Source organism: Sorex araneus, chromosome 5 (genome assembly GCF_027595985.1).
Source record: "Sorex araneus isolate mSorAra2 chromosome 5, mSorAra2.pri, whole genome shotgun sequence".
In the NCBI taxonomy this organism is placed as follows: Eukaryota; Metazoa; Chordata; class Mammalia; order Eulipotyphla; family Soricidae; genus Sorex; species Sorex araneus.
In genome coordinates, this window is record NC_073306.1 from 37,445,592 (window position 1) to 37,462,855 (window position 17,264).

The window sequence follows — 17,264 nt, forward strand, 5'->3', positions numbered from 1 at the left end:
AGAGCTCTTATATGAAAAAAGGCACTTGCCTTGCATTCAGCTGACCCACAGTCCTAACATCACAGAAGATCCCCCATGCGCCACAAGGAATAATCCCTGAGCAAAGAGTACTGGTGGCTGTGGTTCAAAAACTCAAACCCCTAAAGAAACCACATACATGTCCAGAAGAAAAAAAAAACCCTTGTATAGAAATTTATATAGCAGGATTCATTGTTACAATAGCCCCCCAAAAGAAAATAACCTAGTCTGTTAAATGATAAACAAGCAAAACATGGAATATCTATTCATAGAATATTTGGCAATACTGTTATGTACTTTAATCTGGATGAACCTTGAAAACATTATGCTAAAAGATCCAATACAAAAGACCAGTATAATGGAATCATCCATTATTTCCTATTTATGATTTCATTAATATGAGACTTCTGAAGAGACAAATCTACAGAAAACAGATTGGTGGTTGCTTTGGGGTGGTGGTGAAGGTAGAGGGAAGGAGTTAGGGAGATGACTGAATGGGCATAGGGTTTCTTTGTGGGATGAAAGATTCTAAAATTATTGGTTGAATATTCTGTGAATATACTAAAACTTATTAAACTATACTATAAATGGGGAACTGACATGCATTAAATCTCAATAAAGCTCTTTTTGTTTAATTAATGACTAAAGTATGAGACCAAGTCCACCCTAAAGCGACCAATCTTTCCTAATTCCCAGGCATTAATATGGTAAAAACTACACTTTGCTCTCCCAATTTTTAAGACTGGCTTTAAGTCATGGGGGAAAAAAATAGTTTCTTCTAATTTGAGTGAATTGAAAAGAACTAACCTGCACTTGAGTGCTTGGAATCATAATCTGAGCCCAATTCTTTATAAAGAATTTTATAGAGTACTTAACTCTGCTTGCTCCCAGAAGAGAGCTATGCAGAGTCTCTTGTCTGCACACCTGGCTGTCTTCCCTGGGGCCCATCAGAGGGGATGGGCTCCAGCTTCCCTACCCGCCCCGAGCAGAGCTCTGCAACCTAGCCACAGCCATGTGCAAGGCCCCTCTCCACACGTTTCGGACAAGCATCACGCATGAAGGTACCGGCAGAGGAACCCAGGTGTGTGTAATCCCATCAACGGCCAACATCCAGAGATTTAAAAGCAAGCTCCCAGAAGATATTTTATAACCTACTTCTCCCTCTGGGAGAAACTAGCAAGCTACTGAGAGTTTCCTGCCCACATGGGACAGCCTTGCAGGCTTCCCATGGTGTATTCATATGCTAAAGCGAGTAACAAGCTGGATCTCATTCCCCTGACCCTGAAAGAGCCTCCAATGCAACACTGTTGGGAAGGCCCAGTGGAGAGAGGCTTCTAAAATCTCAGGAATAGGACGAATGGAGAGGTTACTGAGCCTGCTCGAGAAATCAACAATCAACGGGATTTCATGATTCGTGATTTGTGACTTAACTCTGCTACTTTCAGTTTACAGATGAGAAACGAATAGCCTAAAGAAATTAGATCATTTTGTATGATGATTTAGCTGAGAAGTTTCCAATCACTTTCTTGAATCCAAGTTCAGTGTTCTTCTCTTTCACAAGGATTCCATGTAGAAATTTTGCAGGATAAAAATGACACATATTTTGGGGAACTGAAGAAATCATACATAAAGGAAGGTGCTTGCCTTGCATACAGTGCACCTCATTTTGAATCTCTAGCTCCATAAATGGCCCAGGTTCCAGAGGAACCCAGGTACACAGGACCCGTGGCTGAGATCTCCAAGCCTGCTCAGATCGGGACTGGACCTCTCCACCCAGCTCCCCAGTTTTCCAGTAGCTTGGCAGTCACACCCACAAACTGCCCCTGGCGCCATGTAATCTCATCAATGGCCAATGTCCAGAGACTATCAAGTAAAACTCCCAAAAGAGAGTGATGCAGTTTTTCCTGGAGCAACCTCTTACAATCTAGCTCACTGATATACCTAAAGTAGCACACATTTGTTTGGTCTTAACATATTTGCTTGTATTCTCTTATATACGGGTTTAAATGATTCCAGAATGAAATACAACCTTCTCACACTTCCCTCTTATTGTGGTGGGAAGATGCTCGCTGGTAGGGTGGGTGTTTGAAAATTATCTGTAATGAACTATTGTGAACTACTTTATGAAAATAAAACATATAAAAATCACAAACAAAAAAACAAACAAACAAACAAAAAAAACCCACAAATGGCCCAGGCTCCCTCCTAGGCACAGTGCTAGAAATAGCTTACTGAACACCACCTGATATTGTCCCCAAACAAAAACAAATTAAAGATATAGGAAAAATGAGTGAGTCTGGTAACATCAGATGTATTTCTGAATTTGTAGATATTTAATCTATAAATAGGGAATTTCATATTGATTTATTGGTCAAACTTATCCTCAAAGAAAATGCTAAGTCAGATTATAGCTGTTCTAAACTCTTTATTCTGGAAGGAAATATTTGCGTGTTCAAATGTGAGTGACTCTTACAGGGAAGACAGAAATGCCCATAGTAGAAAACAGATTGAAACAGGGGAATCAAGTTAAGGATCTTTACAGATAATGACTCTTGTCTCCTTATTCTGAGAGTTCCAGAAGTTTTGATAGATATAATGTTTTTGATAGTTTTGATGGATATAATACCGTACCAGTCTATCTGAATAGTGAAACTAGCCATCAAAAAATTTTCTGGCTTTCCGCCCAGATGAGACCCCGAGCGGCCACACACGAATGGTTCCTCTGTTCCTGAGTGACCATGATCCCGGAGGCCCACTAACTACTTTCGGCACCCAGCGGCTTCTTTGCAGAAATGCCTCTAGACTGTGAACTGAGCTATGGCCCCATGCAACCCCGGGAGGGGAAAGGTTTTTCTCTCTCAGGCTTTCCTTTCAGCGGCAGTGGTGGTGTGGCGACCGCCATCTTTTAGAGCCCACTAAAAAGAGGTACGAACTTGCAGTGATGCAACTTCTGGCAGAAATTTCTCTGAACTTGATTACTAAATACCAGAAATCCAAAACCTCATATGCTCTTCATTCTCAGCAACGGAAAACATATTATCAAATGAAGCCTTTTCAGCAGATCTGATTGTTGGGGGGAAAATCCCAAATAATAATATCAAGTTTTCTGTTGAAATATTGAATATAATCAAACTAAAGAGATTAAAGTGAAAATCATCAGCCACACAGGCAGGGGGTGGGGTGGGATGGGAGGTATACTTGGGTTCATGTGGTGGAACATGTGCACTGGTGAAGGGATGGGTATTTGACCATTGTATGACTAAGACTTAAACCTGAAAGCTTTGTAACTTTTCTCATGGTTATTCAATTAAAAAAAATTTTTTTTAAATATTCTGAGGATGAGGATGATTCTAAAATCCACAAAGAATAGCTATGCTTAGGAAGGATAGCATTGTTTAACAAGTAGGCAGTTATACATAAGGAGTAGTGAATCTGAGTGTTAATGTTCCCCAGTAATTTCCAATGAGGGTGGTGATACATTTAGTAAAAACTGATCCAGTGATAAATGGCATAAATCACCACCATATAATTCCCTCAGGTAACAAAGGCAGCACTCCTCTCCTTAATATTTAATCAGTACTACTTTTATAATTTCTTTTTGTTTTTGTTTGGGGGGTACATCTAGTGATGCTCAGGGACTACACCTGGCTCTGCGCTCAAATATTATGCCTGGCAGTGCTCAGAGAACCATATGGGCTGTTAGAGATTGAACCAGGGTCAGCTGTATACAAGGTAAGCACCCTACTTGCTTTACTATCTCTCTGGTCCCTATTTGTTAAAATTTCTTAATTTCAAATCCATACTTGTTAACTCCACTGCCAGTATTCTTCTGACCTTTGCTGCACACATAAACAAAGAATTTGTGTGAAAGTCCACACAGTATTTAGGGAATGGTAATGAATTCTCATATGACTGGAGCAACAGCTTCACAAAAGAGTGCCTAGAATCATTAGAGATATTACTCCCCTCTGTTAAACTAGAGAGCCTCCAACAAATAGAAACAAAGAACACTAGCAAAAAGTTGAATTTATAAAAGAGTACGCTGACATAACTGGTATTTCTGAAATTCTGGGTTTTGTTTTGATTTATTAACTTGGTTTGGTCTTTTTTTTTTTTGCGGGGGGAGGGGGGGCTTGAGTGGTGATTTGGGGCCATACCAGCAGTGTTCAGGGTTTACTTCCAGCAGTGCTTGGAGGACCATGCAGTGCAGAGATTGAATCCAGGCCTCCAAAATGCAAAACATTCATTCTAGCCCTTAAAGCTAACTCCCTGGCCCTGAATCTAGAATTCTTAACTAAAATTCCAGACTGTAGGGCTAGAGAGATAGTACCAAGGTAAGGCACTTACTTACCTGGCATGCAGCTATGGCAGACTCAACCCTGTAGTTCCATATGTACAGGGAGCAAAGTCAGGAATAATGCCTGAATATCACTAACTACGGCCCAACACCACCCCTTTGCCCAATAAAATTCCAGGCTCCTAGATGACATACATACATGAATAAAAATGGAAAGAATAATTCTATCTGCTAGATTGAATATTGGCTTTTCACTTCTACTTACCAACTTCTAAGGTCATTAAAATCTGAAGTCTTGTTTATAAGTGGATAGACATGGAGACATGCTAAGTGAAATGAGTCAGAAAGAGAGGGACAGATATAGAAGGATTGCACTCATTTTTGGAGTATAGAATAATATCAGATGAGGCTGACACCCAAGGACAGTAGATACAAGGGCCAGGAGGATTTCCCCATAGCTGGAAGACTATTTCAGGAGTGGAGGGGAGAAGCCAGATGGAATAGAGAAGGGGTCATTAAGAAAATGATGGCTGGAGGAACCAGCCAGTGGGGATGGGAAATGCATGCCGAAAGTAGATAATGGACCAAATATGATGACTTCTCAGTGTCTGTGTTGCAAGCCATAATGCCCAAAAGTAGAGAGAGAGTATGGAGAATATTGTCTGCCATGGAGGCAAGGGAAGAGTGGGAAGGGGGGGGGTATACCCAGGATATCGGTGGGGAATGTGCACTGGTGGAGGGATGGGTGTTTGATCATTGTGAGAATGCAACCCAAACATGAAAGCTTGTAACTATCTCACAGTGATTCAATATTTTTTTAAATTTTTTAAAAATCAATGACAAATAAATAAAAGGGAAACAAACAAGCAAAAAAAAAAAATCTGACCAGAAGAAAATATTTTCTCTTCCTTAAAGGTTTATTTCAACCTTTCATCCTATATTCAAGTTGTTTAAGGGAATATGCTTTATCAACTTCCAGGTACTTGACATATGGTAAGGATAAATTAAAACTTCATTTAATATCCTAAATTTGGGGGGGAGGGGCAGAGGAAATGGCTCAAAGGGCTAAAGTGCATTTTATTTATTTATTTATTTATTTATTTATTTATTTATTTATTTATTTATTTATTTTGCTTTTGGGTCACACCCAGCGATGCTCAGGGGTTACTCCTGGCTTTGCACTCAGGAATTACTCCTGGCAGTGCTTGGGGGACCATATGGGATGCCGGGGATCGAACCCGGGTCGGCCGCGTGCAAGGCAAATGCCCTACCTGCTGTGCTATCGCTCCGGCCCCTAAAGTGCATTTTGCATATGGAAACCTGATGTGCATTCCCAAGTACTGTATGATCCAATAAATGTGATGAGGTGTGCCCCATCCCTAACAAACACAACTCTAAATTTTTCTTCTTGATGGTTCTAGGATATACAGAACTCTTGGATCCACAGGCTTATATTCTAAATAATTTATATATTCCAGTGCCTATATCCTTAAGAAATCTCTTTTGGGATCCAGTGAGCTAGTACAGAGGTCAAGATTCTTGTTTTACATTCAGTTGACCCTAGTTTGAATACCTAGCACCAATATATGGACCCCTGAGCACTTCCAGGAGCCACTCTCAAACACAGATACAGGAACAGCCCCTGAAAATTGGCAAGATGTGGTCCAGCCACAACCTCCTTCCCCCAGTTGAAATTTCTTTTATCACTGGATATAGAGTTCTCAACTAATAAAGAATAATTTACTCCAGAACAAATAGTTTACCAAAGGGGCATATGGGAATCCAAGAAATCCTAATTTGGATTTGGTTAGCCAAATCTGTATCTTCAAAAGTACGATTTTTCTGACCTTATATCAGTTTACTAGCCAAAATCGACATTAATCTGGGTGTACTTAGGAGCAAAGCAAAAAATGTCGAGTTACAAAATAAAAATCTCAGTTCCTAATTATCAGCCTAGAGTTTCAAGAATTCCAACATGGAGTGAAATTTTGAGGAGTAATGAGTCATTCTCAAAAAAGAAAAAAAAAAAAAAAACTGCACGAGAAAATCCCTTAAAAACCATGGGCTGGAGGCCTATAAATAGGAGAAAAACTGGCCAGGAATTAAAGTCCTGATCAGCCTCCAACTCCCAACAATGCGATGATGTGTTTTAGTCTCTCCCTCTCTAGGCCTCTTGTCATCACACAACACAGAGGCAGAGATCCAACAGGCAACATCAGTTACAAATGAAGAGCAGAAGCCAGAACATATGTATTCAAGTTCAAAGTTTAGGAAGATAAGTTTGAGACAGTTCAATTCTTTCAACTGATAGAAGTATGAAGGCAGGTTAGTTGGTGACACTTTGTAGAAAGAGCAAATAATGTGGATCAGAAGGCTCACAATTGACCTCAGCTCCATCCTTCACTAGTTAGCTGCATGCCAAAGAAAATCACTTGACCTCTCAGGGTCAGAGAGATAATAGCACGTAGGGTGCTTGCTTTGCACATGGCTGGTCCAAGTTTGATCCCTATGACCCCACGTGATCCCGAGACAGCCAGGAGTGATCCTTGAGTGAAGAGCCAAGAGTAAGACATGAGCAGTACTGGGCGTGGCCTCCAAACCCAAAAGTAAATTTAAAAATAATAATAAAATACCAAAACAAGAAAAAAATCACTTTCCTTTGTTGCAAAAATTGAGACTATACCTTTAGCTCTCTGAAGAATCATTCAGATAGGCTTATGTTTTGTAAAATATAAAGTACAACTGAAGTGTTATTTACTAAAGAAAAAAACATTTTCTGGCTCTTAGAAGAAATGTAGCACACAACATCCCTGGTACTTAGTAGAAAAATGTAGCACACTATAGTCCTGGTCTTTAATGACTATCGAACAGAGAAGACCATGGCAAAAATACAAAAGGCATCTCGTTTAAAGAAATGTGGAATTGTGGCTAGAGACTATACAGGGTTAGGGCACTTGCTTGTCAGGCAAGGGTGGCCCGGGTGAACCCTAGCACTACAGGGTCCAAGCAGCACCACATTCTCAGACCCTCTCATAAATCCACAGGCCTGGTAGGCCCAAAACTGCCAGGAGTGTTTCCCTGGTCCCCTTGAGCACTGCCTAGGAGCCCACCCTCCTCCCCCGACCCAACCCGGAACAAAGAAAAAGAATGTTTTGATTTTTAAAAAATGTAGAGGCTAGAGAGATAGTACAGGTTTTTTACATGCCTAGCATATAATCAGCCCGTCCTGTCTGACACAGAATTATCCCTCAAGCTTGGGGCTGGCAGTAGGCTCTGCATATTGCTAGGTGTGGCCCCCAACCCCTGCCACTCCCCCAAAAAAAATGTAAAAGATAACAAACAAACTAGTGTGGAATATACAGAGTTGCAATTAATTTAGTCTGTGAAATGAAGGTGAGAGTCTCTAGAAGGCGACTTGGCCTAAAGGGTAATGGAAGGCAGCCAAGCAAAAGGCTAAGATGTGCATTTTAGGGAGAACAAAGAAAATAAGCAATGATGATGAAAATACACAGAATTCAGGGAGTGTCTTGTGTAGGTATAGCACAGGCTACACCATGCAGAATGCTCAGAAATTAAGCTGGGGAGCTGGAAACCAGATGGTGAAGGGCTTTGTATCAGGACAGGACATGCATCATCAAGTAGGGAAATATAATGAAGGAATTAAAAGTGGCATGACTTTTTTCTTCCTACTGCTCTCCCTTTCTTTGTCCAGACATTAACATAATAATAAGGTAATGATATCTGCCTTCAAGTTACAGTATAAAAATAGACGCTAAATAAAAGTTTGGGGCTGGAGTGATAGTACAGCAGGTAGGGAGTTTGCCTTGCACATGGCTGACCCGAGTTCGATTCCCCGCATCCCATATGGTCCTCTGAGCACTGCCAGGAGCCATTCCTGAGTGCAAAGTCAGGAGTAACTCCTGTGAATCGCCAGGTGTGATGCGAAAAGAAAGTAAATAAATAAATAAATAAATAAAGTTTTGGGTATTCTAACAGAAGGACATGAGAATACAAAAATATAAATACAAAATAATATAAGAAAAAGAAAAGGTGGGAAAAAAACCAGAGTGCCCAAAAACAGATGACTGGTTAAAGAAACTTTGGTACATCTACAGAATGGAATACTATGCAGCCGTTAGAAAAGATGAAGTCATGATGAAACTTGCATATAAGTGGATCAACATGGAAAGTATCATGTTGAGTGAAACGAGTCAGAAAGAAAGAGACAGACATAGAAAGATCACACCCATATGTGGATTATAAAGTAGCAGAATGGGACACTAACACCCAAGAGTAGTAGAGATAAGAACCAGAAGGTCTCAGGGGCCGGAGCAATGGCACAGCGGGCAGGGCGTTTGCCTTGCACGAGGCCGACCCGGGTTCAAATCCCAGCATCCCATATGGTCCCCTGAGCACGGCCAGGGGTAATTTCTGAGTGCAGAGCCAGGAGTAACCCCTGTGCATCACCAGGTGTGACCCCCCAAAAAAAAAAGAACCAGAAGGTCTGCCCCATAGCTTGGAAACTGGCCTCATATGCTGGGGGAAAAGGCAGCAGAGACAGGGAAGAGAACACCTAGTATAGAATGTTGGGAGGACCCACTCAGGTTGAAAGCTTTGTACCAAAAGTAGACTATAGAACAACCATAATGGCCACTCAATACCTCTATTGCAAACTACAACATCCAACAGGAAAGAGAACAAAAGGGAATGACAGAGGCAGAATGGGGTGGTGGGGGTTGGGATGGGGGTGGTGGAAGGGATACTGGGATCAGTGGTGGAGGAGAAAGGGCACTGGTGGAGGAATGTAAACTAAATACAAACATGAAAGTTCATAAGTTAGAAACTGTACCGCACAGTGATTCACTAATGAAAAAATTTTAAAAAAAAAGAAAGAAAAAGAAAAGGTGGTTAATCCCATATGGAAGTCAGGAAAATATTAACTGAGGAGGTGCTAATATTGGTGTTATTCAGGAAAACAGATTTGGGAATGGTGCTCTACTGTGAGGGAGCAGTGTGAGCAGAGTCAAAATGGCATGACATACAGTTCAATAAGAACTTACAAAATGAAGAAAATTTGGTTCTATGAACTTGGAAAAGTTGGAAGGCACCAGGGCCAGCACTTACAAAGATCCAGAGCATAGGTTGTAAGGGCTAGGAGTTAGCACAAAGGCTTAGAGTACATACTTTGAAGGCAGAGAGCCAGAGTGTGGTCCCCAGCACCAAGTGGTGATCCAAGCATCATTTGGCCTACACTCTCAAGTATGCAATCAGGAAGAGAGTTGTTAGGGGTGGCCCTGGGTCCCAGAGTACTGCCCGGGAATTCATAATACCCACTCCCCCAAAGCACAGTATCTACACTCTAATGTTTCAAATCTGCTCTTGGAATGGGGGCAGGGGTACATGCACAGAGGGTGGGCCACACCCACAGCTGCTCAGAACTATTCCTTTTTTTGTTTGTTTTGAGGTCAGACCCTGTGATGCTCAAGGGTTACTCCTGACTCTGCACTCGAAATTAGTCCTGATGGTGCTCAGGGTGTAATATGGGGTACCAGGGATCAAAAACAGGTAAGCAGTGTGCAAGACAAGTGCTCTACCTGCTGTTCTGGCCCTGGAGTCTATTCCTGGCTCTGAGCTCAGGATTAATCCCTGGATGTGCTCTGGAGAACATATACAATACAAAAAGAACTGGGATTATAAGTAAGCTCCTTATCTCCTGTACTTTACTATCTCTCAAGCCCCTCAGAACTTAAACTCTCTAATCTTTATTTTCTTTATTGATAAAATGGTGTAAGTAGTATTTTTAGTATAAAAAGAATACCAGAAGAAAACAAGAAAAAGGCCAAGGTTAACACTCTGGGGAACATCAATGTAGAACAGTCAGACAGACAGAGGGAGCGATACCTCAATGGATTGAGCATAATCTTTCCAAGCAGGAAACCTGTATTCAATCCCTGTCACTATGTGGTCTCCTAAGCACCGTTTGGAGCAACCCCCAGCACCAAGTCTAGGGTAGCTCCTGAACAACACCAGGTCTGGACCAAAACCAAATGAAAAACCAAATCATACAAAGGAAGATAAGACAGGAAGAGAGGCAAAACCAGACATTTGTGCAGAGAAGAAATAATTCAGGAAAAGCAGTGTCCTAGAAACCAACTAAAAGAGGGTTTCAAGGAGTAGTAATTAGTATCTGATGCTACAGAGAAATCAAAAGGAAGATGAAATTAAGCTGCTAGTATGACAATTAAGAGGTTTCTGCAATCTTTCCCAGAACTGAAATTATTGTAACTCAAAATCTCTGGAAATCTTGACTGCTGGTCACATTAGTCATAGTTTATCCTAAGGCAGGATTTTAATATGCATTAACTCTGCTTTCTCAATTTAATAATAGCAGTAAAATATCCCAAACCCTAGCAATTCCGGAAAGTTCCACATTTTATTTTATTTTGGTTTTGGGGCCACACTCAATGGTGCTCAGGGATTACTCCTGGCTTTTTGTTCTGGGATCAGTTGTGATGGAGCTCAAGGGACTGTATGGGGCACTAAGGATCAAACCTGGTCCAGCCACATGCAAGGCAAGCGCCGAACGCTATACTATCTGCCCTTAAATTCCACATTTTAAACTTTACAGCAGTTTAAACATATGTGTGAACATACAGATACAATTTTATCAGTCATATTTAAGATTTATGTACTTCATCTTAGTACGCTACCTCCACATCTTCTGAGGCTTGCTCCTATAACCTTCCAGGTGAGGCTAACCTCCTAGGTGACACCCCAGGCCCTTTTTCCCATCAGAAAGCAGATTCATCTTCCTTCCAACTGGGTCCTGGCAGCCCCTATGCTCAACCTCCTCCAATATCTTCTGAGCAGGTTAACTCCACACCTCCTGAACCATGCAACTACTCATGTGGCCAAGTGACAGTTCTATTCATTACACCTCACACGGCTCACACTTTATACTTCCTATCAGTGGGTAAGACAAGTTGAGAAGGAAAAGAGCAACACATAGCCTAACCCCTCAGAAACCCCCAGGGGACCAACTACAGAGACTCAGTTCTGTAAACTCTGACAGAATGACCTCAGTGACACCATGTTGAGGATGTTTAATAAACTCAAAGAAACAATGACACAAGTAGTCAGAAAAGCACAAGAAAATAGAGTGGAAATGAGATAACTACATTCAGAAGTGACAGATATGAAGATGAGTTTTGACATAAAAAAAATGCACTAGGAAGTCTGAACAGCAGAATAACTGCAGCTGAGAAGATCAAGGAGTTCCATGATGAGAGATAGGAAACCTCTAAAAAACAAAAGATGGAAGAAAGTTTGAAAGGAAATGAACAGTTTATCAGAGAACTATGGGGCAAGGTAAAGAAGAACAAACACAAATCAGAGTACCTGAAGAACAGAAAGATGAAGAACCACTAAAGAAGTCATAGCTGGGGCTGGAGAGATAATACACTAGGCAGGGAACTTGTAGGTGGTTGACCAGGGCTTGATCCCCAGCACCCCACATGGTTCCCTGAGCACCACCAGGAGTAATTCCTGAGCACAAAACCAGGAAGAAGCCCAGAGCACTAATGGGTGTGGTCCCCAAAAAGAAATCATAGTGAGAATTTCCCAGAGTTGGAAATGGCAGGCACTTTGATCCAAGAGACCAGTGAAAATTAAAAATGACAAAATCCCACACTCTCCGCCCAGACAAGACCCCGAGCAGCCGTACACGAAGGGCTCCTCCGCTCCTAAAAGACCATGATCCTGGAGGCCCACTAACTACTTTCAGTACCCAGCGGCTTCTTGCAGAAATGCCTTTAGACTGTGAACTGAGCTATGGCCCCATGCGGCTTTTCTCTCTTGGCCTTTCCTTTTGGCAGCGGGGGCAGCGGCATGGCAATCGCCATCTTATAGAGCCCACTAACTGGAGGTATGAGCTTGCAGTGATGTGACTTCTGGCAGAAATTTCTCTGGACTTAATTACTAAAATACCAGAAATCCAAAATCAGTGGACAGTGGCCACACAACCTCATATGCTCTTCATTCTCAGCAGTGGAAAACAAATTATCAAATGATGCCTTTTCGGCAGGTCTGATTGTTGGGGGAAAATTCCAAATAATAATAGTGAGTTTTCTGCTGAAATATTGAATGTAATCAAAGTAAAGAGAGAATAAAGTGAAAATCATTAGCCACACAGGCAGGGGAGGTGGGTGGGATGGGATGTATACTGGGGATTTTGGTGGTGGAACATGCGCACTGGTGAAGGGATAGGTGTTTGATCATTGTATAACCGAGACTTAAACCTGAAAGCTTTGTAACTTTTCTCATGGTGATTCAATAAAAACAAAAAACAAAACAAAACAAAAAGAACGACAATATCCAGAGATAGAGCAGAATATTAAAAGCAGCAAGAAAGCCAGAGACAGTACAGCAGATAGAGCACTTGCCTCATACATGGCCGATCCAATTCCAGCCCCAGCATCCCATAGTCTCCCAAGCCTACCAGGAGTGATTCCAGAGCCATGTGCAAGCCCTGAGCACAGCAAGCTGTGGCCCCAAATCTAAATATACAAATAAATAGATAAATAAAACTCAGAATACTCTATCCAGCTAGACTATCATTTAGATTTAAAGGAACAGTACAGAAATTCATAGACAGACACAGCTTAGGGAATTCATAGCCTTGAAATCAGTTTTACAAGAAGCACTAAAGAAAGTTTTTTAAAAGACAGACGGGCCAGAGTGATAGTACAGCGAAGGTGCGTTTGCCTTGCATGCAGTAACCGGGGTTCAATCCCACAGCATCCCATATGGTACCCAGAGCACTTCCAGGAGTGATTCCTGACTGTGAAGCCAGGAGTAACCCCTGAGCATCGCCAGATGTGGCTCAAAAAGCCAAGAAAGGGGGGGCGGGGGGGAGAGACAGGACAAACTTCTCAGCACTTTGCCATTGATAATGGTACTCATGGTGCTATGGTGGCCCTCTACAAGATCAAGAAAGGTCTATTTATTCCTAGCTTGCTAAAGAATTTTATACTTTTACATTAATGAATTTGCTTCATTTGCTGAATGTTCTTTGTCTATTCAAGTGATTTTGTTACATCTGTAGAGATTTATATTACAACCACTTACTTACTAATAGAGATATGCAAGCATGATTTATAATATCTTCTAAGAATAAATCCAATATCCCAGGGGCAATAGTGACAGTACAGAAAATAATGTGCATGCCTTGCACACAACCAACCCAAGTTCAATTCCTGGTACCACATATTGTAACCTAAGCCCACCAGGAGTGATCCATAAGCACAGAGCCAGGAGTAAGTGCTGAACAGCACCAGATATGTCTCCATTTTCCCCAAAATCTACATTAAAGAAAAAGAACAAAATTCCCTTTGTCCATTCTTATATAGCAATAAATTTGGGAAGAATGGGTTGGAACACACCCAGAAGTGCTCAGGGTTTATTCCTAGAGTACTTAAGAGGACCATATATAGTGTCAGGGATTGAACCAGGGTTGGATATATGCAAGGCAAGCACCTTAACCACTGTATTATCTCTGGCCCATTGTAACCAATTTTAAAAATCAAGGAGTTTATAAATTAATTTGTAAAGCTAAAAACAAAGTGTTCTCTGAATCCCAGGAATCACGTTCCATAGTGCCCTCAACTTTAGTTTTGGTTTTTTTGTGTGTGTGTTTTGTTTTTGGACCACACCCAGCAAAGCTCTACACTCCTGACACTTAGAAACCACTCCTGGCAGGGGACCATATGGGATGCCAGGGATCAAACCTGAGCTGGCTGTACCTACTGTATTATCTCTCCAGCCCCACAACTTTATTTTTCTGAGGTAATAATATGTATTACTCTGTCCTTGCTAAGAATATGATCAATGAAGTTTATACATGGTCATGGTCATGACCTTCATTAAATGTCACTTGTTTATCTATCACAAACTCAAGCATGCTGTCTGAGAGAAGGGAATGACAGATCCAAACTGAGAACAGCACCTCTGAAGGAGTCCTACCTTCATCAGGTGCTTGTTGACCCACTTGGTGAACGTCTTCTTCTGAACACGGTCCCGTTCATCTGTAAAGGAAACACAAGAAAAAAGAACTGGTTTAGTACTAACCAGGCACTAAATTTTTCTATCACTGGCTTGCCCACACACATTTCTCTAATCACAGATTTCAAAAATTGTCATGGCTAAGGTCCCATAGCATCATAATTATGGGGGGGGGGGGGGGGGGGGGCGGCGCGCGCGCACAGTGTTTCCCTCCAGCAAGTACCAAAAAGCCAAAGCTATTAAGATCATCAGCAATACCAGTCTAGCACTTAAGAAACTCACACTTCAGTGGTGAAATACCATTTTTCATATACGAATCTGCCAAGTCAAGGCTCCGCTCTCTTTCCTACTGCTTTAATACTTGACAACGACTGCTCCACTGAGGATGCACTCTCTTCCATAACTGTCAATCCCCAGAGCCACTTCCAGACAGCTGGCCCAACAATCCACTTCTTTTCTATTTATTTGAAGCCAATACTCTTCCAATAAATCGGTGAGCGTGATATTAGTGATATCACTATCACCAATCACTCTGTACTGCCAGTCACCTATATAGGGCAAACCTACCTTAATCTTTCCTGACAATCTTTACTATCCCCATACATATCATCTGCATATATGTTGCATATATGCTCAGCATATTGGGATTCCACTACCCTTCATCTCCAATTCCCATCTAGTCATCTCAGTGCTACACCCCTGGCCTCATTCTCATTCTTTGAATACTTCTTTATTAAGTATCTACCTCTTGGGACAGAATTGTTTGACTCACGCATGGCTGATATTAAATTCATAGTCCCTGTCCTAAGAGATGACAACTTAACAGAAAAGAGAACAACTCACGAAAGAGGTAAGCATAAGCATCCAAGAAACACCAAAAAAAATGGTTAAGCCTACCTAAGTAGATGAGCAGATCGTGAGAGATTATTGGGAGTTACCAGTAGAGTGATTTCAACAAGACTTTACAAAGATGAGTTTAATTTAGAGAAGAAAAAGTCAAAGTTCACTATATGAAGTTTCACCTACTGCAAATTCATGGAGCCAAGGAAAAGTTCATGTCAGAAAGTTGCACAGAACTAAGGGTGGCTGAAAGAAAAGCCTCTTTCAACAATTCTTCCTAAACCACTTTGACCACATCGGCCCTCTACAATAAATCCATTAGCAGCTTACAGAAGACCAAAAGATTAAGACCAACTCAATGCTATGAAATTTATCCAACTTTTATTCAATATGTGATATATGGTTGGAGAAAGAAAGATAAGACAAGGTCTCTGACCTAAAGGAATTTACAATCTATCTGCACTTCCAACTTTATCTTTAGACTCTCCCCTGAGTAATAGCTACTCTGAAGTCATTGTTTCCAAACATACCTTGTCCTTATGCAACCCCTCCTGACTGCCCCAACTGGAATACTTTCCTCTTTTTATCTAATTTGAAACCTTCTCGTTACTAGGTCCAGTTGAAGTCCACTTCTCTTTAAAGTTCTCTAGCAATAGTCACCATCGGATGCCTATAAGTGCCACAAAACAAAGTTTGTCATAGACATTGCTGGAGTGGGTGGGGGGTGGGGGGGGAGGGGAGGTTTGGAAGGGATCCCCAGTGGTACTGGAGAATTCAGTGCTATACCCAGCAGCGTAAGGCAGGGCACATAGCAATCAAATCTCAGTCCTATGAATGCCAGGCATGCACTCCAGCCCTCCAAGCCATTGCCCCAAGCTGCCATAGAGTTTTAAATGTGGACTCTTAACCTCTACATTATATTGCCATCATGGAATTACTAGGGGGCAAAACAATATAGTCCTATCTATATATTGAAGAGAAAAGAGGTGGTGCAAATTTTAATTGTAGTAGGGATTTAATGAAAGATGTTTATAGCCAAAGATGATTCAGATTTAGAATGTCTCAATAAGGATTGAGACTTGTGTTAATGCCAAAAATTTCAACGCATATTTAAAACTGTATGCGACTTTTTAGAAAAACCCAAGTTTTATAAATAATAATACTTTGCACTATCAGAGATTTCAGGCCAGAAGCTGAATTTAAAAAATAAGCCAAGGGGCTGGAGCGACAGTGCAGCAGGTAGGGTGTTTGCCTTGCACGCAGTTGACCCAGTTTCGATTCCCAACATCCCATATGGTCTCCCAAGCACCGCCAGGAGTAATTCCTGAGTGCAAAGCCAGGAGCACTCCTGTGCATCACCAGGTGTGACCTTAAAAGGGAGAAAAAAAAAGCCAGGTATACCCACAATCTATAAAGCACTCACAGAATAACAAAACAATCCAATGACCTCATCCAAAAATCAGGCAGAGATGAACACTTTCCCAAAGAAGACATACTGATGACTAATATGTGTATATGTGAAAAAGAGCTCAAGTCACTCATGATTAGTGAAATGCAAGTCAAAGCGACATTAAAATATCATCTCAAGCCAAAGAGAATTGCATATATCAAAAGTCTAGAAACCAGCCCATGTTGGCAGGGTTGTGATGAGAATGGAACTCTAATCCACTGCTAATGGGAATGTCATCTGGTTGAGACTACGCAGAGCAATACAGAGACCTTCCAAAAATAGGAGCAGGTGCTGGAGCAATAGTACTGCAGCTAAGGTGTTTGCCTTGTACATGGGTTCAATCCCCAGCATCCATATGCTGCCCTATGCCCACAAGAAGTGATGATCCCTGAGCAGTCAGGAGAAATAAGCCCTGGGCATTGCTGGGTGTGGTCCCAAAACAAAACAAAACAAAAACAGAAACAAAATTCTCATACAACTCAACAATACCACTTCTTGACATCTACCCCCAAAATACAAAAACATTAATTTGAAAGAATATATGCACAGGGCTGGAGCAATAACACAGCAGGTAGGGCGTTTGCCTTGCATGTGGCCAAC

At 41.5% G+C, this 17,264-nt stretch overlaps 1 protein-coding gene across 11 annotated transcripts in view; it reads right to left on the bottom strand.

Moving 5' to 3' along the window:
* Positions 1-17,264, bottom strand: part of MACF1 (microtubule actin crosslinking factor 1) — a 411,553-nt gene that overhangs the window by 248,697 nt on the left and 145,592 nt on the right. For all 11 annotated transcript variants that reach the window (XM_055137709.1, XM_055137708.1, XM_055137706.1 and 8 more), the window contains one exon: positions 14,336-14,397. In XM_055137709.1, the coding sequence (XP_054993684.1) occupies positions 14,336-14,397 (62 nt within the window). The remainder of the gene's footprint in view (positions 1-14,335; positions 14,398-17,264) is intronic.